We start from the raw sequence: 25,464 nt of genomic DNA, 5'->3' as shown, positions 1-25,464 counted from the left end.
TGAATTGTGATCTAATATATTCTGTAAAGTAAAGTACTAGTCATATTAAAATTAAAGATATTGTGATATGCATTTTTTTGGCAAATATTTATTAAATGTGTTTTTTTTTTACTTGTATCTCATTGCAATGCGAAAGAAACAAGAAAACAATAAAACGCTTAGCATTAGAATTATAAGATTCAAGATTCAACTCATTTATTAAGTAATTTGAAAACAAACGTATTATTATTACCATCATCATCATCATCATCATCATCATCATCATCATCATCATCATCATCATCATCATCATCATCATCATAATATCATCATCATCATCATTATTATTATTATTATTATTATTATTATTATTATTATTTTATTATTATTATTATCATTTTTATTATTATCATTATTATCATAATAATAATAATAATAATAATAATAATAATAATAATAATAATAATAATAATTATTATTATTATTATTTTTATTATTATTATTATTATTATTATTATTATCACCATGATTTTTTTATTATTATGATTATTATGATTATTTATTTATTTTATTATTTTTTATTTATTTTTTTGGTATTTGTTTTAATTTCAAAATCGTGTACCTGGTTTCCAATCCCAGCAAGCGGCTGCTCTAGCTGTTCTAACGTTGATTGGGTAATTCCAGCGCCTTGGCCAAATCCAGCTCCTTGACGTAACCCCGTCCTTTGTCCTATTTGGATTGCACGAAAGTTCCCCACACTTTGGCCGAGGTTTCCTGCCCCTTGACCAATGTTTCCTGCTCCTTGACCGAAATCCCCAGGAACTTCACCCTGTCCGAAGTTTCTTGGCCCTTGAACAAAATCTCCGACTCCTTGTCCAAAGTTCCTTACCTCTTGACCTAAGTTCATTGCACCTTGACGTAAGTTTCCTGCACCTTGGCCGAAATTTCCTCGACCTTGACCTAAATCTCCTGCGCTTTGTCGGAAATTAACTGCACCTTGGCCAAAGTTTCCTGCATCCTGAACTGGACCAAAGTTTCTAATTCCTTGACCGAAATTGCCTACTCCCTGACCAACTGGGCCTTGCTGAAATCTCTGTCCGCCGTTAAAAAATCCTCCCTGTTGACCTAAATTTCCACCACCTTGACCTAAGTTTCCTCCCTGTTGACCGAAATTTCCAGCACCTTGTCCAAAGTTTCCTCCCTGTTGACCGAAATTTCCACCACCCTGACCAAAGTTTCCTCCCTGTTGACCGCGATTTCCACCACCTTGACCAAAGTTTCCTCCCTGTTGACCAAAATTTCCACCACCCTGTCCAAAGTTTCCTCTTTGTTGACCGAAGTTTCCACCACCCTGTCCAAAGTTTCCTCCCTGTTGACCGAAATTTCCACCACCCTGTCCAAAGTTTCCTCCCTGTTGACCGAAATTTCCACCACCCTGTCTAAAGTTTCCTCCTTGTTGACCGAAGTTACCTTGCTGTTGTAAACGTTGATTTTGAAACTGTCCAAATGTCACAGGAACTAGTGTTAATAATATCACAGCTATTAATTTGTAGTATGTCATTTCACGTCGCATATATGAAGGCATTTTTCTTCCAATTAGGAAAGCAATTTTCCTTTTAAATCATTTATCTGACAAAAAAGACTAAGTGAACCAACTGTATGAAATTTGACACGAAACGGTATGACCTTTCTACCTTTGTCATGTATAATTCTTAAATGAGTCGCATCGTCAGTTAATATAAGGAGGTTTGTCAACAAGATTAATTATAATGCTGCCTCTTCTTTGAAATAATCTGAGTGACTGCACAATTCAAAACTTAGTATTCCATTCAACGAATTAATCAGAATTGTATTTGGTGTATAATATGATATTATTAACAACAAATTACCAATTTAAGTCCATTTCCTGAATTGCCCTAAATTCACTATCAAAACCTGCTTAAATCACAATTTGCAAACATAGTATAACCGTGATTGACCGTACTGGTACATGTACCTATAATCGTGTCCGAAATGAATTAATTATCATTTTTTTATCATATCTATCAATTAATGCATGTTTATTGCCATAACTGCTTGTTTGACAACCTGGCCAATCAGCGGCGCCCAACTCACTCGCCCGTACGACACGTTAGTATTCCGGAGCGCTGTATAAAATACACTGATTATGGCATATTACGATCATATGTGTCAATTATTTAGCTGGTATAGTTTTGAAAGACGCCTTTTTTGCGCCGTTTTAGGTAATTGAGACACAATTAAGTGTTGTAGTATATCATACTGTTTTTCTTTGTTAGATATAGTATATTTATCTGGTTTTAAGTGGTGTTGTTTAGTGTATTATGTTATGTGTGAGTTTGGTAAGTGGTCAACAAGCCGGGCAAGTGGGTTTTCTCCCGTAACTCCGGATTCCCCCACAACACAAGACCGTCCTCTCGCGTAGCATCGTGCTAACGCGAGAGACTATGTATAAGTTATTATAAATTTCTTTACAACCGTTTTAAGTATATAATGTTTAAAGCTGCACTCTCACAGATTGAACGTTTTGACATTTTTTTTTATCTTTGAAAGAGCAAATGTTTGAGAAAAGGCATGGAATCCATTGATATAAGACTGCCGACAAACAATCAGATCGCAGATTTTCATAGTTACGTTCAACAAATGATGTTTTATACGTTTTTCTTAGTAACGCTTTTACCCATAAAACATTAATTTTCGATAGGAAATATGAAAATCTGTTACGCATATTTACGCAAAAATGGCTCATTTCAAGACAAAACATTAACAAAATGTTCAAAACGGTCAATCTGTGAGGGTGTATCTTTAAACCAAGCATCGAGGATGTCTTAGAGCGAAACAACGACAAAAATATTATGAGGTGTTATATGGGTTAAGAAGTTATTGAATTTTAACCATTTGTACCCAACTCATCTCTATCAACTCAACTTGTTCAATTATTTGCGTTAGACATTTACACATGGTTATAAATAATACAACTTATGTAAAGGCATGAATTTAAGCAATATCAAGCAGTTTTTTTGCAGAAGGGGAAACAATATTTTTATGGAGAAATGGAAAAAGTACTAATTTAAGATGTTTGCATAGTAAAATGATTTTGGTTGTTTATTCAGTGATTTTTTTTCAGATAACAAGTTTTGCTTTATTGGCCACGTGTCATAATATCATTTTATGTATTTATTGGCTCTTAAGTCTGAATATTTTGCGAATATGAATGGAAAGTGGTTTTTACAGTCAATCATCCTTTTAAGTTTTGGTATATATATGTATCGGACACGTCCAATGTGTAAATCATGTGATAATATCCTAAATTCACTTAACAAATGTTTCTTGATTTCCCCCATTACAATGTATTTTTTAACCAACAAAGAGCTTTACTGCACAGAGTTTCTTAATCGGACATCTCAACAAATCAGGAAATATCGTAAAATAACTTGTAAAAAGTGTACGATGTATCTACTCTCCAAATGCTTCGGCGGTGGTGGTCATGGTGGCGATGCTGGTGATGGTGGTGGTGGTGCTGTTATGATGATGATGATAATGATGATGACGGCGACGACAACAACGACGACGACGACGACAATGATGATAATGATGATGATGATGATGATGATGATGATGATGATGATGATGATGAGGTGGAGGATGACGATGATGATGATGATGATGATGATGATGATGATGATTAAATTTTACCATTTTATATTTAAATTTTTCTCGAAGTGATATACCCTGATATAAGTCGTTTTGTTTCAGAACCCGGTTCTCCAAAAACAGAGAAAAAAAGCTAAGCCTGCCTACCAACCCTACTTTGTGGATATGTTAGTGGAAACAAAGAACTGTTATTTGGCCTTATGCATACTTATGCTAGTATATATTCTATGTAAATTGTCAAATCAGAACTTTAAAGTTGTTACGCCAACATTATGTAAATAATTTATTGAACGGAATAATACATTCATCACAAAAACTGTATGTTTCACGCTATTTATTCTCAATTGTTTCTGGGAGGAATTAGCACAGCCTGCCTCGAACCCGATGTACATCAAACTTTTCAGAAAGGTACCGGTATTACCACAGCACATGTTTTTGTAAAGTAGATTGCAGTATAAATATATACAATAAATAAAGTGAGAAGGTTTTAATTGAATGACAAAGTTTTGGAACGTTTTTTTTAAATTAAAAACTCTTGGTACATTTGGACAACCATGTATGTTTGTGCATAGAGATACCATCTTTAGGTAATGCACAAACGTAACGGATAAGTGGCCATGGCACCTTCAATTTATCTAGTTTCATCTCCTTAAGATACACATGTAATCATTAAGTTCATGTGTAGATAGTTCGCTGTCAAATTAACACAGCAGACGCCGCTGTTTATTCAATACGAACAAGGACGTTACGAAACTGACCACGCCCCATTCAGAACGTACAAACTGACCGAAGACCATGCCCAAATCACATTCACCTTCACATAGACAACCCCTCAATCAAGACGTACATATTGACCGTTAAACAATACACACACAGAAGTGCACATTCACCGTTAGACCACAACCCAATCAGTAACCGTTGGAACACGCCCAAATTAGAACGTACTCGTTGGCCGTAAGGCCACGCCCAAATTGGTGCGTACATATACATCTTTAGACCACGACCCATTTATGACGTACACATTGACCGTGAGACCATACCCCAAATAGAAAGTACACATTGACTGAAAGACTCCACCCCCCCCCCTTCTCCACCCCCCCCCCCCAAAAAAATAAAAAAAATAAAAATAAAAAAAATGAATAAAAAAAAATAAAAAAAAATAAATAAATAATTATTAAAATCAGGACTTACAAATTAACAGTTTGACCGTGCCCCTTTCATGACGTACTCAATGAGTAAAACATCGTTGTTAATTACCCGAATAAGTTTGAATACCGTTTAAACATCGGCGGTGGATATATCGTTAAACTGAAATGTTACAACATGGACCTCTTATTTACAATTTTAACCGCTTAGGTGATGTCAGAATTAAATAAAACCATAAAATAATTAACCGACAAAAGAACTAGGCATGGGTCTCCTTAGGGTTGTCTTGTGGCCTCATGGGTCTCTGAAACTTAAGTCGTTAACAGTTTTATATAATTGGCAGCAGTAGACAATTGTATAAATTGGTTGATTGTTTAGCTTGGTCAAAGTTAGCCAAAACGTTTTTTGATTGGCCAATATTTATCCAATAATATCTTTCATCTAATCAAAATAATTTAAACGTCCAAACCTACCAAAGATATCCAAGTTTTATTTAATTGCCTGCAGATTTTTATCTCGTATTTGCCCTTTACATAAGACCTGCCTGGTTCGTTATGAATGCAAAAACGACAATAAACAGTTCATATCAGGCTAAAACCCTAAAAATACACCTATTGTTACATACAAATGGCTATAAATGTCATCACTCAATGCAGTAAAATAAGTATAAATAATATTAATGTCTGGATTTACAAATGTTAAAACTGCAAAAGTCATTGATATGTAAAGTCAATATTTTCATTTAGCAATATAATATATACTTGCGTGTCCAAGCATTCTGTGTTGATACTCGTCAGCCTCTAAAACGAAACTACCATAAACAAGTAAATACCAAAAAAACCCAATAAAATAAAACAAATGAGGGAAAACCAATGTTTCTAAAGTATAAGGATGTAACACTTTGTTCTCCTCCACATACACATATATTTATATATGTTTGATATTAAAGTTTCAATAACATAAAAAATATTCATATTTAGAAAATCTGTATTATTATGTCCAATATATTTTGTAATGCCTCATTATGTTGTATTGTATATGTACCCATGCTCTTTTTGTCATGTACTTATGACATTAGAGATATTAAATAAACTTGGAAACTTGGAAACTAAACCGCTTAAGACAAGTCTTTGAGACTGTTTGTAATACTCCGGCTTCACCATTCGTAAAAACAGTAAGTTCTGATTTGTCCGACTTTATGCTTCCATACCCGTATTTGTGCACGCTATCATTAGACCGTTTTCGGATTTATATCCCTGTTTCAGCGCAGCTAGCTACATTGTCAACCACAGTAGCCATATCATATCACAGATTTCGTTTGAAGAAATATCTCTGATCCACAACACTCTCGTTTCATCCTTTATAGTTCGGTTATATACAGTGAAAAAAATCAGCCTTCTTGATCTCCTTGCCGGGTCCCTATATTACATTTAAATAACGCAGTGACCGTTATCAGGAATTAAATGTATTCCTTTATGCCACGTCTCACCATTTATGTTTTTTTTTTTCGTAACTCTGGATACAGTATTTGGCGTCGACATACAATCAATAGAACCTACCTTTATCTTTAGAAATAAATTTCTTAACCATTGCTTGGACACAAAATATATTCGCCATTGCAAAATAGCCGAAACGAGGTCCTAACTCGTCAATGTCAGCCTTACTAGAAAATATCTTATACATGACATTAATAATAGACTTGTAATTCATGTGATCCTTAAATTGTTGAACCATTTTGACAGCAGCCTCCTCTAGGTCCTTTTTGAAACACATACTCATTGACTCACGGTCCGGATTATCCGGATCTACCGCGCTATATATTCTGACCACTGATGCTACCGGACTCGGCGAGGTTGTCGGGTGAAATGCCAGTCCTATGCTAATTATAAAGCACTATATGAGGAGCAGGTTTCTGATAAGGAGACGAGCGATTTTCCTTCCGTTCTAAAACATTTAGAAGGCCACTGGTTGCAGCATTCGGTGGGTGGGTATGTAAGGGAAAACATTGTTATTTGTCGTTATTTAGGGACAACAGTCGATCAAATTCTGACTAGATAACATACAACATAGTTTGTTGACACTTACTGCATTGTATGTATAACAACTGGCGGCTGAGCTATGTGAATAAATTACATTTTGTGGGGTCGACAAGGAAGTGGCTACTAATTCCCCAGTTTTCAGTTTGTGTATACCACGTGATAAATTACGTCATATATGCTACGTCAGAAGGCAACATTTTGAATAAATTATAGACTTAAATCAAAGATAACTTTTCTTTTACTACACCAAATTAAATAAAACAAAGGGCAGTCTATGCCACTCAAAGAGCCCCGACTTCGTTTTATTACCGAAGTTTGATTAGATGATTAGTTTCCTCAAACACTTCAACAAACCTGTTTCAAATATAATGTTTTGACAGTGCTCCGTCAGACGGCCATATTGTGAAAAGGTTTTTCGAAGTGTTTGAAGAAATTAGACTCTCGATCAAACTGTGGTAAAACAACCGAAGGTGGGGCTCCTTAAGAAGGGTAGACTTCGCTATGTTTCACATAAAATGGTGAAGAAATAGTGAAGTTATCTTTGTTTTAAGTCTTCATTCGAAGCAAATATTGCCCTCCGACGTAGCATTTATGACGCAATTTATCACGTGGTATATACACATTGGTTTTGAATGCGCCAGAATACCCCCGAAACATGGCACAAGACTGCTGAAGTTTCCGGTCATGTGATACTTTGAAAACGTCCCAGCATGCAATGCGATATTTTGGCGATATTTTTAACTGAGGAAGTGTGGCCACGTAGCTATTAATTGAAAACCCCATTTATTTATTTTTATCTGTACACTTATTAAAGATTTTTGTTATTTCGTATGTACAAAATGTTGTTTCTTAAAAACGAAATAACGTAATACGAAATAAAAATAAATGTCGGATGTCACTTTAGAGACACCGCAAATTTGAGCTCATTTTGACGCACGATTGATTGAAGCTGAAAGGGCCACAATTTATGTTACACTTGATTTTCATAATTTAATAGATTATTTAGTTGAACTTATTTTACTTAAATGATTTAAACGAAAAAGAAAATGATTTGTAAACAGTTAAAAATATTAACTATATTTTTGCGCTCTTTTAACGGGGGAATTTGTGGCCACGTAGCTATTAATTGGAAAAAAATATTTATAAAGGTTTAAACTTTTAACTGTTAATTGTTTTTTGTGTTTTTGTTTTGTTTTGATAATTAAGAAAAAAAAATTAGTAAAACATGATAATGCATTAGAAAATAATGTGTTTATAAAAAGTGCAATCCTTTAACAGTTCACGCCTCTTTTTATCATGACAATGCTATTTTTGATGACACGTTGACGTCTAACATATGTTTTATACACCAAAGGTGAGTGAAATATTAACGTGAATATTTCAGTGGTCAGGCATCTTATTAAACTACATGTAGTGTACATTAAGCGGTCAGTAAACCACTCCTACACATGCTACGAGTAATACAAAATACATGACCTGAAAAGTAATAATAAAATGTGTGTAGTACATGTTTATCTTCACTTCATTTACAACAATACATTTTGTTGTCCTTTCCGATAACTCATTCATCTATCATTGAACACACTTCATCTGGGAAAAAATGAATAGACAAAAATTATAATTTAGATTTGCTTTAATTTTGGCCAAAGTTTCTTGCATGATTATATGAATTTAAACAAAGAAGTATGCAAGAAACATTAGCTTCACCCAAAACTATTTGAATTGTAACTGTTCTCCTTCCGGGGACTTTATTTCCTGGTTGAAGAGTATTCAGGGGTTGAAAAACGAGTTATCGAAAAGAACAATTGTGACAACGAAAGTCAATTGTAAAGCCTGTGTATTCTCATCCCCTTTACGCTTGTCAATCAGAACGCTGTATTGCATGATGTACGTGACTGAATTCATTCATATATTGGGCGTTGACACCAATAATATAAGTCGGTTACAAATTAAGGGCCTTTGACTGTGCAAAAGTGCATGGGAAAGACCAAAAATTGAAACGTTTCAAGAACACTTTTTCGTTTTGAGGAAAACTCTTTTTTCGGGAGTAAAATATACATTCTTCGCGAAATGTTTTGTGGTAATAACGTGTTGACCAAATCTTACAATAGAAAATTTTATCATATTTTTTATCACAAACGATATGCATTTTATCAAAAATGTCTGTCGACAATATAACTATTTTTGTTGTGCCTAATGTTTGTGACCATCAAATCAATAATGTCTTTTGGATATATAATAACTATTTTTCAAAGAAGATAAATATTCAACAAAATAATGAAAACTTATGTATTAATTCATTTCCTGGTTAAACATACATTTTTCATGCTTAAAACAGCTGCGATCACCAAAAAGCCACAATACGATGATGATTGGGTAAGACTGGCTAATTTGACGAATAACAAAATTTTATTGTATAAAAAGCATTTTCGGAAAAATGTAAACGCTTTTTAATGGAATTCTGATTAAATCTTCTTTCGTAAACAGTTGCTCAACTCTAAAAACATTTCTACACATATTGCAAAAGATTTATGTATAAGGCTTGTGAATTTTCGTTTTGGTCATCGATACGACATTTGCAGTGGGTAAGGCCCTTACAGTAATGCAACATCGCTAGTGAAATTTCTGTCGGTGTAAAATTCGTAAAAAGTCTCTGTTAATCAAGCTCATTTTTGTATTCTCATCGCATTTAATAGGCCGATCAGAACGCAGTATTTGTTTGTGTACTTAACGGATTTGGTTCATATTAGTGATGAAACGATTATCGAGTACAATCGATAGTGGTTGTCCACAATATTTGTGGCAAGGGTCGAGTAAATGTTAATTTTTCTTTCAGGTAAATTCTCGTGAAGTTCATTTTAACAAGGGAGGTCACTCTCTTATACAGATGCGGTGAATGTAAACACTTGCTTGAAAACTTAACAAACTCTCCCAAAATTACAAATTGGTTTAAACTGTTTATATATTTCATAAAACTTTCTTCAATAACTTGTCTATATGATGTAGTGGGTCCGGTCTTACCTGTAAATACCGGGAATCCCGGCTCGATGCATTCTGTTTTTGAAGCCTTTTTTGGTATAGTTTGTAATAACAAGGGTTGTAATGTCAGGTGCGTCCATGTTTCCTGGTTCATTGTTTGGGGTGAAAAACGTCCTCGATTCGGTCAATATAACCATTGTTTTCTTTATGTTAAAAATATATTTTTAGAAACGACCTTGTGCACCGAATGAAGAGCACTTGCTAATTAATGATGAGTCTTGTTTCAGATGAAGAGCATGGCCGTATCTATACCTATACTAACGCGTAAGTCGCGATTCACCTACGATAGCACGGAAGCCGTGATTCACCAACGATAACGCAGAAGCCGTGATTCACCTTAGATAACGATGAAGCCGTGATTCACCTACGAAAGCGAGGAAGCCGTGATTCACATTCTATAACGAGGTAGCCGTGATTCATCTACGAAAGCGAGGAATCCGTGATTCACCTTCTATAACGAGGTAGCTGTGATTCATCTACGAAAGCGAGGAAGCCGTGATTCACCTTCTATAACGAGGAAGCCGTGATTCATCTACGAAAGCGAGGAATCCGTGATTCACCTTCTATAACGAGGTAGCTGTGATTCATCTACTGTAAAAAGGTAGCCGTTATTCACCTAAAATATTGCAGAAGACGTGATTCACCTACGATAATGAGGAATCCGTGTTTCACCTACGATAACGCGGAAGCCGTGCATCACCTAAGACAGCGCGGTAGACGTGCTTCTCCAGACGTGATTCACCTACGATAACGAGAAAGCCGAGGAAGCCGTAATTCACCTACGATAACGCAGAAGCCGTGATTCACCTACGAATACGAGGAAGCCATGATTCACATACTATAACGAGGGAGCCATGATTCACCTGCGATAACGAGGAAGCCGTGATTCATCTATTGTAATGAAGTAGCCGTGATTCACCCAAGATACCGCAGAAGACATGATTCACTTACGATAACGAGGAAGCCATGATTCACCTACGATAACAAAGAAGCCATGATTCACCTACGATAACGAGGAAGCCATGATTCACCTAAGATAACGAGGAAGCCATGATTCACCTAAGATAACGAGGAAGCCATGATTCACCTGCGATAACGAGGAAGCCATGATTCACCTGCGATAACGAGGAAGCCATGATTCACCTGCGATAACGAGGAAGCCATGATTCACCTGCGATAACGAGGAAGCCATGATTCACCTGCGATAACGAGGAAGCCATGATTCACCTATAATAACGAGGTGGCCATGATTCACCTACGATCACGAGGAAGCCGTGCTTCTCCAGGGTTGCCACCGAAGTCTTGCACGGCTAGATCATCACAAAAAGCCTCCGATTCAGGCTCAGCGAGCGTGGTAACCTTTTGCATGGTAGGATTGTATACAAGAATGGAGTTTTACACAACTAGTTTATGTTATTAAGCCTGCTAGATATGATGTGAAATAAAATTCACAAATTTGGCGTCCGATTTCGAATCATAATGAACATAGGACAATTCTTTACAAATCTCATTTCCGTTTTCCTGTAATGATGCATTTTCTGCATTAGGCTAAGCAAATTTATTGTTTAGTTTCTCAGCCTCTATATTTCTTTCTCATTTCCTTCATGTTTGTATCAGTTATTTGCCCAAAACTGTATCAACTATTGACCCAAAACAGTCAATAATAAATAAACGAACATCTTCATACGGTGTTTAAGTATTTCAAATGGTGCTTTTTGCGGGGCAATGTAACGCGACCTAAATGCAGTAATTTGTCTGTCGCATACTGTATGCGGCGGCGGGGTGCCTCCATGTCGCAATGTATTCGGCACTCTTTCAGACCATTTATATTTCAAGAGTTAATCTTTTATTTTCTGCGGGTATACAACTTACAGTAATATTTTCATTCATGGCCATACGTTCGCACCTTTTATTGTGATGGCAAAAGGCGTTACTGTATATCATTGATATTATAATAATACACCTATTTATAGAATAGTTAATAATAATATAAATAGACTGAATAATCAATAAACGGAAGGCATAAAAATAATACTAAATAGCTAATTAAAGGCAATTAACTCATTTTTGAAGAATTGTCATTCCAATTTAAAGCTCTTAAAATATAATATTATAACATGTAGTTTTTTTTTCGTCCCACTGCATGTATTTATACAAATAACATTTCCACGGAAATGTAATATAAATCTACCATTTAAACCTTCAAGTTTTGTATTATGATAAAATCCCAGGGTTTCAAATCTTGGGTAAATTTGTACGGGAACTAGCGGTGCTGGTTCTCGAGCCTGGCTCTCAGAGCCACCGCTCGTACGTGTGGTCGTGCATGGTACGAGATCTGTCTCCTCTCTCTTCTGTCTTTCCTTCTGGCTCTATGAGCCTCCATCGTACATGTGTATGTGGTCGCACATGTTTCGAGATCTATAAAAACTTGATTACTTTCTTATCGTTGCCTCCCTTCCCCGAACTTTAGTTTCCCCTTATACCCCCTTCCCTCTTCTTAAATCTCAAAAACTTATGTACTTTCAACCTCTCAACTTCCGCGTCTTATCTCCTTCATCGCTCTTCTTTCCCTGTCACTTCATACTTTCGGCTGTATCTCTCTCATACCTCCAACAATATCTTTACCACATTCTCTTCTCTTTCTTCTCTATCTCAATTCCCTTCAAACTCATATCTCTCTCCCACCACGTTCTTCCCCTCTTTACACTCCAACCTCCCCTGTATATCCTCTCTTTCTCTCCCTCCTGTTTTCCCTTCCCCTTTCTCCCCTCTCTCTTTTCACCCTTCTTTCTCCACTCCCCTTTCTTTCCCCCTCTTTCTCTCCTCTCTTTCTTCCCCTTCTCTCTTACTTCCCTCCTCTTTCTCTCCTCTCTTTCTTCCCCTTCTCTTTTTCCCCTTTTTCTCTCTCCCCTTTCCCCCTCTTTCCCTCCTTCTCTTTCTCTCACCTTTTCTCCCCTCTTTCCCTCCCCTTCATCCCCATTTTCTCTCCCTTCTCATTTTTCCCTATATAAATTTATATTACAATTTTAATCACATAATTTCAATAGAACACAGGCGCGGAAAAACATTTTATTTCATACATTTTGTAAAGGGTGCTTATAACTTATGAACTCCAGACGAATGGTAAAAGACACTTTGAATATATGGCTAAATCAAGCATGTCAGATGAATAGTTTAGACAGTCAACAATTATTATTTATGTTATAACATAAGAGCTTATTTTGAATAAAGCACTGATCAATAATATATTACAGTTATTGTTTATTTTTGTTAAATTTATAATTCAACATTGTTTTCTTCTGTTGAATTCCGAATAGTAAACATTATGAAAATATTATATTATTATGTATATATCATGTCAAACATGGAGTACTGTTGTAGTGTACGAGGACTTACACATTTCTCAGATACCACAAAATTCACTTATATACAGGAAAGAGCGAGTAAGCGAATAATTCGGTAACTAGCCACTGTGGAAAGATATTCAAACAGTCAGGGTTGCTATCATTTGAAGACAGGTGCTATTATCATCTTTCATTACTTGTTTTCAAAAGCATGAAATGTTTGACTCCTTCGTCCTTCACAGAATTGTGAACATTTGCCAAAAATGAGCATTTTAGCTTGCGTTCTTCAGAAACAAGGATCTTTTTGTTGTAAAACCTAGAACAAACTATATCAAAATACATTTGCCTATAAAGCAATGAAAATTTGGAAGTCTCTTCCTACATATATTAAGTGTCAAGAAAAGCTGCCAGCCTTTAAACGTGCATTAAAAGGCTTATAGTATTGACAGAATAATATTATAAAAAAATCTTGACACTTTGTTTAATTCACATTATAATAAGTAGTTCATTGTTTACATAATTTTTGTTAATGTACGTATATGACATTCTTTCAACAACTTATAATGGATAGTACCAAATGTGTAAATGTTGAAAATATATTGATTGAATGTGGTTTTACTAAATATATCTACATTATTTACAGGATGAACTTATTGTAATTTATAATCATCATATTAAACTGAGATGTGTTTGTCGAAGAAATGTTGAATTCATCTATAATTATGTTTAATTACATGAGAAAAATATGATAGTGTGATTGTATGTTTTGTAAGTTGCTTAATATGTAAGTTAGTATATGTGTTTTGTAATACTTTTTGTGTGAAGGCCATGCTGGAAATAATTAGTATGTTTGTAATGAACTGGCCATGCTGGTTCTCGAGCCCGGCTTGTCACGAGAACTGAAAACTTTTCCCCAATTCACACCCCCACTAATCATTTCTCGCCCTTAATCCTCTATTTCTACTTATATATTTCTTTCTCCATCCTCACCTGCCCTCTTCAACACCTCCCTCTATGTTCCTCATTTGATCTCCCCCAATTCTCCACTCACCTCCCCAAATTCACTTTCCCCGCTATTCATTTGACTCACTATTCCCTCTAGCCCTCTTTGTCTGCTGTAATAATTTTCTCTCTCTCCGTATATGTCGCATTGACATCTACCCCTTATTCCTCATTTAATCTCTTTCCCCCCCTATACACCCTTCCGCCTTCTTTAACCTTCGCCTAATACGAATTCCTGTTAGGGCCATCGCGATCCCGCATCACAGCTTATTGATTACTCAAGACAGAAAAACGCGCCATTTCTTTGTTACATTTTCGCACTGTTTCTTTCAAATATTTAGTACTTTGTATAGGAAATCTGTTATGGAATTCGATAAATAATGCTAGATTTGAAAGTCGGTATGGTAAAAAGGCAATATTTTTTGTTGCATCGGCACATCTTTTATCATTGGCTTATTCCCATCTCATCGTCCTTTTCGCCATCCTCTCTATCTGACATAAATCATAATAGATACATCTTATATATAATTCATTTAATAGTATGATACTCTCGTATTGAGCACGTTCATACCTAACTACTGCGCTTGCCTATATTCTTCCCGGCTTCGCCATGTATACACTTTTAAGTATTTACTGTTCTATACACTATACAACAGGATATTCCAAAATAAAGACATGCTAATGCATTTAATATATTGAAATTTCAGAAAAGTAAATTACAAGTCATTACATTCCAATGGTTTCTTTTTGAGCTCAGAAACGGTGTTCGCTAACCAACAATCTGAAAGTAAACATACTCCTTATTAGCAAATGTTTAAAGGTACTCGCTCATGTTTTTGGACTTTAAATTAGTCTTCCCGGTTATGAATCTGAATACACTTATTTTTATCGTTGTTTTGATATATGATATCGAAATTGCATAAAACGATACGATTATATATGAAGTATAAAAAGTTTTTAGGTTAAAGTGGGGTGCGAACCCACGCCGGTTACGTCAAGAAAAAATAGAAAACCGACGGCTTAATCACAATACTATAGGGACTTTAACAAAAGTAGTAGACATTTTGACCTCTTAACAATACATTGGTAACATCACGTGATAACCAATCACGCCACAATAAAGCTGTTGTTGTGGCGTGATTGGTTATCACGTTGTTAACGCTATTGGAAATTGTAATCTACAAAGACGATATTTGCAAAAAAATATCAACATTTGCTGAAGGGTTACCTTATGATTTGTCACACTTTATTTCGTTTTACAGAAAAGTGCATTTTGCAAAAACATGAGCGAATACCTTTAAGTGATTATAACTCAAAGCATAGGATCTACAAATTTGATACAATTATGATATGTACGTAGTGATGTTATTCAATATAAAACTATCTACCTAAAATATATTTGAATAAAAAAAAAAGCATTTCTATGGTAGCATAGAGGTGACAGGTGTGTTTTTATGTCGTCCCCACGACTTAATAACTCGTTCCAATTACTTTCTATGTCGTAGTCAGGAATTCTATCTCGTTCGCACACCTTAGTGATCTAGTTGCCACGACTTACTATCTCGTTCCCGCGACTTTATTATCACTGAGTTGTGTCTACGATATTCTAAAAATCACACATGTCACCTCTTTGCCATCGCATATTTTAGTTATCGAATAAGAATCTTTATTCAGTGGTTATACACAAAAATGTATATTAAAAAAAACACACACATTATTTTGAAATTAAAATATGGCCGTTAGAGTGATGCCCAAATTGCCTTACCGGAGGTCGGTTACCGCTTGTACAAAAGCTGCAAGCCGGGCACACATCACATATGTTGGAACTCTTCAGAACACCTGACTCGTAGACTGCAACCGACTGGCGAGCTGAAATGTATATAACATTCATTATTGAAATTGTATATTAAGTTGGGGTTGTGGGGAGGGATCGGGCGGGTGTGGAGGCACCTCGTACCATCTTCTTTCAAACTTTCAAAGAAACCATTATGTCCAACTTGCAGAATGCAAATGTCTCTATGAAATACAATAGATGCCATTTTATTGACAAACGCCCGTTTCCTTTTCCAAAGTAATAAATGCATTGGTCAGTTTGGATACATTTCATTTGATTTTGCAAGTTAAACCTTCAATTCTATTTGTTGCGCGTATTTAGAATAAAAAAGTAAGACTTGATCTTACGATATCGTGATGGCCCGTAAAGCATAAGGAACCGATTCACATTATTTTTGGCAAATGAGTATAGTAAATGTTACGTAAAACATTCTTGAAAAAAAATCTTCTTTGCAGAAGCCGGAGGAAACGAATAAAAAAACACAATCTATTGACCCATGCTGTCACTAAGTAATCCACAACCTTTAAACCACTGAAAACTTCTGCGCCGGGTACGGGAACGAAACCTTTACAACACTTAAATAAAGTTGAACTAACTGGGCTCGTAATAGTCGTAAGCGATCACGTGGCAGGGTTGACTTCTGACAACTGGATCAGCTCTGTTAATCTTCACGTTGACACAAACCTGTTCTTGTGATCGTAACTGAAAGAAAGCATTTAGTAAGATCATAAAAGAACAGAAAACAAACACAACAATAAAACATTAATGGCCAACCCTGTCTATCCAAATATTTTGGTCGAAAATAAGGAAGGCAATGACATGTGGTTTTGCTGAAAACATTTGGAATATCAGAGCAGACATATGAGTCACATGTAAACATAATTAAAAACTAAAACTGGACTTCCGTTATACATTTAAAACTTCAGGGACAGGCCAAGTAGCCTAAATCCTAGCTAATACCGTGTTTAAATGAACAAAAATAGACACTTAATGAAATAAAATAAAACATTTTACTTACAGGAAATGTAAGATTATTGTAGAGTTGTTTGATATGTATGTTTGTAAATAGAAATGATTGAAATTTGGTTCACGATGAAGAATATCCTACGGCATTGGTGTTACGAGTTTTGTTTAATACAACTACGAATTAATGTAGGGAAACCTGAAATAAGACCGTGATTAACGTGTTTACACTATTGTATTTGTTTTTATTTTAATAAACAGAAAATTATTTACGCCATCGAAATATAGTGGTACGTATCTTCCTCGCTGTTCAAACTGTTTGATGGCAGCCTGGGCCTTCAGTGTGTCCACATCAGGGTTGAAACCTGGAACACATGGTCAGATACACTGTACATGATTATTATTAAATTGCATTGCACAAAATGTGATACAAGATGAACAAGTTTATTCAAAGGTATCAGTTCATGATCGCATGACAAACAACAACCTATTACCAATTTCAAAATCGTGAATCTGTGTATTAATAGTTTCGTCACGCAAATACCACAACTTGCATTAAATACCCGAACAATAGGTATACATTTTGCCGCGCAAATATTTGTTTTAAATATTAAAAATGACACTCGTATTGAAAATCAAATCATACACATGTATAACAAACGTACATCTTGAATGATAAACGTTTAATTACTTACCAAATAATGAATTTATGGAAAACATTCATGATTGATAACAAGATGGTAACCGTATATTTAATAGTCGAAAACGCAAAATTATGAAATGACTGATGAGTGCTAAAAGATTTACTGTGATCAACTATCGTCTTATAAGGAAGACATAACTGTGTTTGCTGCACGTTTTTTACAAATTAAAAACGGTATCCTTCATAAGAACCATTGATTTTTATTTTTATTAACCCTTTTCGGTATATTAATACAATTGTATTTATTTAGGTACATCTAATTTGGGAGTAAGAGTGTATCTTGTATAGTTGATAAGAGTTACCAAAAGCTCACCAGTAGGTAATTCAACCTCCATAAGCAGCATGCCACTATCGCTTGGATCTGTCCACCTAAGATATTTAAAGAACGTTACTCTTTCACACTATTTGCGTTATATTTTTCATATCTCTCTGACGGCTTAACCCTTAGACAGACTTAAACCGTATAAGATATAATGACACGATATTTATTCTTGACTAACAGAGTATCAAAACACAGGCAGGTGTTTAAACAAGCAATAACTGCTTTTTCATTTAAAGAAAAAAAACCATATGGCATGAGTTAAACATTGTTGTGGTTTTTAATGCATATCTGCCAATTTGTAGGATTTGTGGCACTGTCAATTTTTAATGAAAAAGATAAGTGATATCTTTTTTAAATTAAAAGTGTTATATGTCGATCATTGTTCTATCTTAAGAATTTTTAAACTAAATACATACCTCATACAGGATTTAACCGTGATGCTGTTAAGAGTCTCATGTATAATGCCAACTGTCACATTAATATGATTGTCAGTCTGCGATCCCTGGACGTAGTACTCAGACGTGACCTTAAGCAAAGTTACACATTGTAATGATAATTCTTCATTATGATATTCAATATAAGTCTTAATTTGAACTTACTGATCGATGTCGCTTATCGAATGATGTGATATGCATAACCAACATGTACAGTTAATTCAGTCGTTTGTGTTTGACGATACGATTGTTTCAAATTGCATATAGAACCCATGCACCGGTGTTGGTTTGCAAAGATGTTGTATATGACCAATACCAAACAGAGAGCGCTATAGCCTCCTTTGTTTGGTTTAAGTACCAATGCTTTTATTTATGCATACTTTGATATTGAGACAATATATTTTCCAACTCGCCACTCCAACTCGCCAACATCTTTAAGATATGCAATGCATTTTGCATTTGTTGTAGGTTTACTCATACAGTATTTCGTGGTACGGGATTTCAGACGGTGTACACAATTATATCTCCTATGAAATTATCCTGCTTGACGCAAGGTAACCGTCCTTTCCTATACTTGGTAACAGAGAAAGTTTCCTCGTTTGAAATATAGGCTTATAATGTTAAGATATAACAGAATATTTTTTTTTTATACCAATTTCATTTACCAACTCCATAAGTAATGCATTTAAGAAAACTTGTCTGTATTGGTAACCTTTTTTCGTATGTATGCCTTGCAGTTATGCCGAATAGATGCAATCTTTCATTGCTTCAATATCATGGCAGTTTAAAGAAAGCATAATAAATGTTCTTACGAGGTAAATGATAGCTCAATAATACGTTAAAATTGTGTTCGCTTAGCTTCCTGAGAATAATTTTCCGTTTAGTGTCAACTACTTACGTCAAGAACCGCCACTCCTAATCCCGAGACGTTGACGTCGACCTGAGAAACGCCTGTAGGAATCTGTCAGGAATATACAATTGTGATTTCATGAAACGTTTCAAAAACCGTTAAAAATGCTGAATTTTATCATTTAGCCTCGTCAAAATATAAATAAACAAATATTTGGGAGGTTTAATGTTAAATTTGCTGAATAAGTCAGACACAAGTTTTTACATAAAAACAATCAGTAGAAGTCCTACCTTGCACATTTTAACAGTCACTAGTGATTTCAATACTAGTTCTAGTCCTAGTTACCAGTGATACCGATTTTAAACAGTGACGTCACTTAGTAAAAGGTATGCATGTCAAAAGCTCTCTTATCATAGACCTACATACCTCAACTCTGTGACTGACGTCATACGTTTGTGAACTGACGTCGTAATCATGGGCAAAATTAGAACCAGTCGCGTGAAAATGAACTCCATATCCAGGTGTAGTGGACGGACCTAACGCAAACCGTGACGAAAACTCTGACAACGCTTGTAAAGAAACCATTGTGTCCTAATAAGAGAGGAAATAGAAACAGCAAAAAAGTATATTTACTTCAATTATAACATGTTAAGTATACACTTGTTTAAGATACATTATTGTTGATAATACGGTTACAATTGTGTTTGTTTTTGTGAACTGTTATGAGTAAATAGAACGAGGATAAAAAAGACTATACATTATAAGGGAACAAGCTTTCATTATTTCAAATGGCATTTGCGAAACAAACAATTAAGCTTAATATTACTTTTTTCAAACTCTCCTTTTCGCTGCTCGCCAAGGGAAATTACTGCGTGGGAGTTTGAGAAACATTTTGGTAACCGTTTAATCTTCTTTCGTTGTGAATAACATGGGCTACCCAAGATCGCTATACGTTTATAATAAGTTACACTATAAGTAGCTGAGGGTAAGTAACTATTATGTCTCATCGATATACCATGGTATTAAAAAAACTGTATATGGCCAAAAGATACACAAATGGTACACTTCAAATTGCTAAGATAATGATAAAAAACAACGAAGTTATAATAATAATAATAATAACAATAATAATAATAATAATAATAATAATAATTATAATAAAATAATAATAATTATAAAAATACTAATAATACTAATAATAATACTAATAATAATGATATTAATAAAAAATAATATTAAAAATAAACAAAAATGTTACATAGCAAACCTGTGTTGAAACAAATCCTCCTGTTGGGTTTCGTTGAGATATCAACCATTTTACTATCGAAAAGGCTTCCGTGACCTTTCCCATTTGAACGTACGTGAGCAGCGCATATGAGGTCGTCTCAACGTCTTGAGGTGGAGCACGGGCGGAAAGCTGATTGTTAGCAACTCTTTTGGAAATGTGACTGGTCTTTTCCCAATACATCTTTTCTCCTTTTGTTCCAGGTAATTTATTTAGTAGGTTGTTTTAACATGTTATGATGATATAACAAAGACTAGAAAATAACAGTTCTCGAATAGAATCCATTTTAATTTCCAATGCAAATGTATATTGGACATAATATTTCGTCTTGCGTATATCTATTCATTTATATATTACCAAGAATGTGCTGTTTAATGTACTTTTTAACTTAAATAATATATGATAGATAGTAACACATCGCTATTTAAGGTGTTACCGTCATGACTTGCAGCGTTCTGAAGTTTTGTAAAACAGGAGTTGGCCAGACTGCTATTGGCCTTAGCAAGTGCATAGCAGGTTACCGCGGTAGAATAGGCGTCGTGTAATGTGTTCAGCCTAGCCTCGAGGTATTGAACACTTTTTTTAATTGCCTGATCAACTGTTCTACCCTGAAAAACAGATATAACATTATTGTATTGTCAGTCAGTTACGATAACTTAAACCCTTTGTAAACCGGGATTTGTCTTAATAGTTCCATAGAGTATAATGGGAGTCTTTGGAGGTTGTATTTTGTTGAGTGTTAGTTGAGCTTTGATCTGTGTACTTTGAAATGAAAATATAGCTTATCGTCTTCTTCTGTGCATAAACATGCATCCGCCTCGACGAATACGCGTTTACACACCGAACTGACGTCATACTGGGCGTAAGAAAAGCGTCCTGTCATAATATCTCCTTTTTATTATATGCATAGAAATGAACAACGCTCGTACGGTACAACCACTCTTCCGTGAAATTAAGACAATATATTTTTCTCAATAAGTGAAATTGTTTTCTTTCAGTTCAAATATAGTTCATTTGATTCTCCAAGCAATGTGTTTAATCCATTTGCAACACTTAAATAAAATTGAATGAAGCAACTTGCGTACGACATTATATAGTGAAATCTTTTCCACATACTACTTATACTTTTGAAATAGATGATATCAGGCCACAGAAATATCGATCCAATCTTTCATAACAATGCCCTTCCTAGTACCTGTATCAAATGCAGTTGTTGGTTTTCAAGGAGAGACACTAGAGTAAAAGCTGTCATTGGGACTCCGTGACCCGATCCGGACTAAAATGAAAACACAGGTACATATAAATACGATATATGTCGATATTATATAACGCTGGATTCTTGTGAATTAGACGAGTGGAGTTAAGTAAGATATTTTGATAAACAGAATAAAGCACTGAAATAGAAGACACATGTCATATCTAAACTATAAGATGATAAGTTTTATTATAGAAATGGACCCTAAATGGCATTGAGCCAATAAACGAATACACAGGAAATTGGCCCCTACTGTAACACCAGTGCAATTAGCAGGAGATGTACAGCAGGGGATTATAATGCCAAACATTCCTTAAACTAGGCCTTTAACAACATGCGTTTTCTACAAAGGCTGGATAATTAATATACATTAACCACTAACCACTAACATTGTGTAACTGATCCTTTAAGTGACAATACTGATGTATTTTTCATGATAATACACCAAAATGCACAATGTCAGTATAAAATTAGCCGAAAAACAACAACAAAAATCCAAAACCAAATTTAAACGTGATAATTTGCTAATATAGGTAGGGGCGCAAGTCTAAATTTGCACCCCGAAGTTGCACCCCCTTGAACGCAAAATTCTGGATCCACCCCTAATTTAAAACACATTTTGCATTACCTGCATGTTGGTATGTATTATTCTTCCGGGTTCACTAAACGAACCATCTGCCATCTGATGGGTGAGAAGCCACATCATTGCTTTTCCCATAACGTTGTCGTCAATAGTTATTAGATCCTTTGCTTGGCCGAAGCATTTCAGGACAAAAGCAGTCAACCTTGGTTCAAAAAACGTTTTTAGAAAAGTCACATTCTTAAACATTTCAACAATGTTTTTCCTTTCGACATATAATTTCGCAATTAAACCAAAGTGGCAACAATTATATAAAACATGTCCATACATACCAAGTGCTGCCTGAACTGTCGCTGTTTCCAAAAGCACTAAATGATCCATCGTAGTGAACTTTGGTCATCTCATTTTGGTACCCTAACCAAATTATACGACATGTTATAAAACACTATACATCATCACAACTGTATACTTCGAGTTTCAAGTCATTTCAAATAAACTGTTATACCGTTTTTGATGGTGTACTAACCTCAACACACTATGTCTCGATCATTGAAGCTGTTTAAAACGTTTTCCACTTAATATTTATGCAAAAAGCTACAGAAACACGCTCAGTAGCAAAAAGTTTAAACATAAACCGGATTTAGTGGCAATGGGCAAACGCCAAAGACTTAGAACACAAAATCACAAACAAGAAACATAGAACAGCACAAAACTCTACAAACAGCACAGTGCATAAATACTATATATATATATATATATATATATATATATATATATATATATATATATATATATATATATATATATATATAATTGGTATGTTTATCAAGAATTGTTAGGTACGGTCAGTAAAATGTAAATTTACTGGGGGTTTAAACCAGTTTATGTGCACAAACCTCACTCTTATCCCAACAATCCTTAATAACACTTACTAGAACTCATCTCACCACCAAATTTAAAAATTCAATGACCGTATTAAAAAAACTTACCGAATTCCATTTGTCCTTTTGCCTTTCTCTGAATATCACTGGTGAGTTTGCCGACGACCTTAAGATATTTTGTGATGTATACATCGGGTGCAAAATTCATCATATTTTGCTCACCACACCCGTAGGGTTGTTGTAAAAGGCTGCTCAGACCGTCTATGCTTGGGACCATAAAGTCACCTGGAAACGAAATCAAAATTTCGGAAATAGTTTTGCCAACCTTAAGAATTAAAGGTATTTACGTGAATGATTGAACTGAAATTGAGCTTAAATTGACTAATTGTTAAATTATGCACGACCCAGAGGTCGTGTTTTTTTATTTGATAAACTCCTCACACACAGAACTCATTTGAAACATGTATCAATGCCCTTACCCTTATTTTGGATATAAATACAATTAATAAGTTTCTTGCGAAGAATCCGTATCGAAATGTATTTCACGTTAGCAAGGAGTAAAGATACAATCCCATATAACAACTGACATAATCATATTTTAAAAAGTAATTATATCTACAAAACAACATAAAGTTTTCGTTTAACAACACTTAAATTCTTACGACAAAAGTATATTTCCTTTCGTAAGTATTGCGTAGGTAAATATGCAGGGAAAAGGGCGTTTGTGTGATCTGGGACAAGTTAACACAGTATGAAATAAGGAATTTCTGTCGTATGTTGCGTTTAAATCATGTAGTATTTTAAATGGACACTTTTAAGTATGAAACACTTATTTGATATTGCAAACATTACCGTGACATTATTATTAGACACACATTGATACCTGATATCGTCATTGATGATTTCTTGGAGCCCCGGACAATGTTTGGTGGATCGGTAAGCCGAAAGGTGTTCGAGAAACTTGACTGTTGCACATGCACTAAATGCTGTTCGTTCATCGTTTTGTACACGCCATTCGGCTAAATAAGGAATATCGGAATAAAAGCAGTATTTGACTTGTGTGACGATGTACAAATATCTATCTATACAATGAGTAATTCTTATAAGAGTTAATGCTGTCACATTGAACATGAACTATAAGGGTGTAGCTACATGTAATGGTGAAATGTTACGTCACAATTGATCAAAGACTCTATATGTTTTCTTTACCTTTACTTGAATTGTTCTTTGAACCTTGTCATATGCGATAGTCTGGAAAAAGTCACCGATCTTTGCCATAACCGATACATCTAGATCTCCAATTTGTGATGGCAGAACTTTGACATAGGTAGAATGACCCTGTCCTGAATTGACCTGTTTATAAATTTATAAGAAGGCATAATGAATACTTGCAAAACAGAAAGGTAAATAAAGCAAAGATAATGCTGCAAAGTATGTATATGCTTCTAGAAGTATAATTTAGAAGGAAAGTAAACAAAGAATTTGGAATACTACTTCGGACGCGCAATAAAAAGTACGAGTATCATGTTTTTATAAAGTACAGCAGTTATTAAGCCCAAACATAAGAAAAAAAACAAAACATGTCCATTCGGCACTAAAGAGTGGCGGTCGAAACTTTTTCAATTATACAAATAATGCTACAAGGACAAGCCCAAGTGTAACACATTCGCGTTTAGACCATAACATGTCGAAGTTGTTTGGACTTAAGTGGTAAATGTTGTCTGTGGTTAATAAGGTCTGATGCAGGACAAAACGGCAACCTTATACTTATTGGAGCATAGTGACTCCTAAGTTAAAAAGAAATAGAGAACTCGGGAAGAGTTGGTGCTCATTTGAGCATAGTTAAAATATATCACGTAAAGTGTAATGGAGCGGGCAGAATAACTGACAATGTAATGGAATCACGTGCTGACAAAATAGCAACAAAATAGCGAGAATTATTACCAACGATTACTATTGCAAATTCAATCACCCTCACAAGAAGCAAATTGCTGGCCGTACTTCAGCTATTAAAGCATAAATGTGCGATTTCCAAATAGTCTTACCAGCGTCACTGCAGGTACTTGATGAATACTACCGTCTTTATATTCCACCATGACATTGACCTTGAAATTAGAAAATACCGTCAGATTGGTT

General features: G+C 34.9%; 2 protein-coding genes and 1 long non-coding RNA gene across 3 annotated transcripts; all 3 read right to left on the bottom strand.

The window, feature by feature from the left end:
• Window positions 1–12,496: 12,496 nt before the first annotated feature.
• Window positions 12,497–13,275, bottom strand: LOC128221623 (cilia- and flagella-associated protein 251-like). Its single transcript, XM_052930227.1, has 2 exons — window positions 13,272–13,275; window positions 12,497–12,864 (listed from the first exon to the last, which is right to left on the bottom strand). Exons 1-2 carry the CDS (start codon window positions 13,273–13,275, stop codon window positions 12,497–12,499), a joined length of 372 nt encoding a protein of 123 aa, XP_052786187.1.
• Window positions 13,276–14,889: 1,614 nt separating this feature from the next.
• LOC128221170 (uncharacterized) lies at window positions 14,890–16,093 on the bottom strand. Its single transcript, XR_008258907.1, has 2 exons — window positions 15,987–16,093; window positions 14,890–15,002 (listed from the first exon to the last, which is right to left on the bottom strand). It is a non-coding gene; the product is annotated as an uncharacterized LOC128221170 (long non-coding RNA).
• A 553-nt stretch (window positions 16,094–16,646) lies between these two features.
• Window positions 16,647–25,428, bottom strand: LOC128221621 (CD109 antigen-like). The gene is made up of 14 exons (XM_052930226.1): window positions 25,374–25,428; window positions 24,538–24,681; window positions 24,212–24,347; window positions 23,437–23,613; window positions 22,780–22,861; window positions 22,496–22,652; window positions 21,808–21,888; window positions 21,049–21,220; window positions 19,754–19,896; window positions 19,376–19,438; window positions 18,460–18,569; window positions 18,035–18,090; window positions 17,292–17,383; window positions 16,647–16,757 (listed from the first exon to the last, which is right to left on the bottom strand). Exons 1-14 carry the CDS (start codon window positions 25,422–25,424, stop codon window positions 16,647–16,649), a joined length of 1,575 nt encoding a protein of 524 aa, XP_052786186.1. The 5' UTR covers window positions 25,425–25,428.
• Between the last annotated feature and the right edge of the window lie 36 nt (window positions 25,429–25,464).

The sequence above is a fragment of the Mya arenaria genome, chromosome 16, assembly GCF_026914265.1.
Source record: "Mya arenaria isolate MELC-2E11 chromosome 16, ASM2691426v1".
In the NCBI taxonomy this organism is placed as follows: Eukaryota; Metazoa; Mollusca; class Bivalvia; order Myida; family Myidae; genus Mya; species Mya arenaria.
Note: the sequence above shows the minus strand (reverse complement) of the source record. Positions and strands in the feature narration are given on the sequence as shown.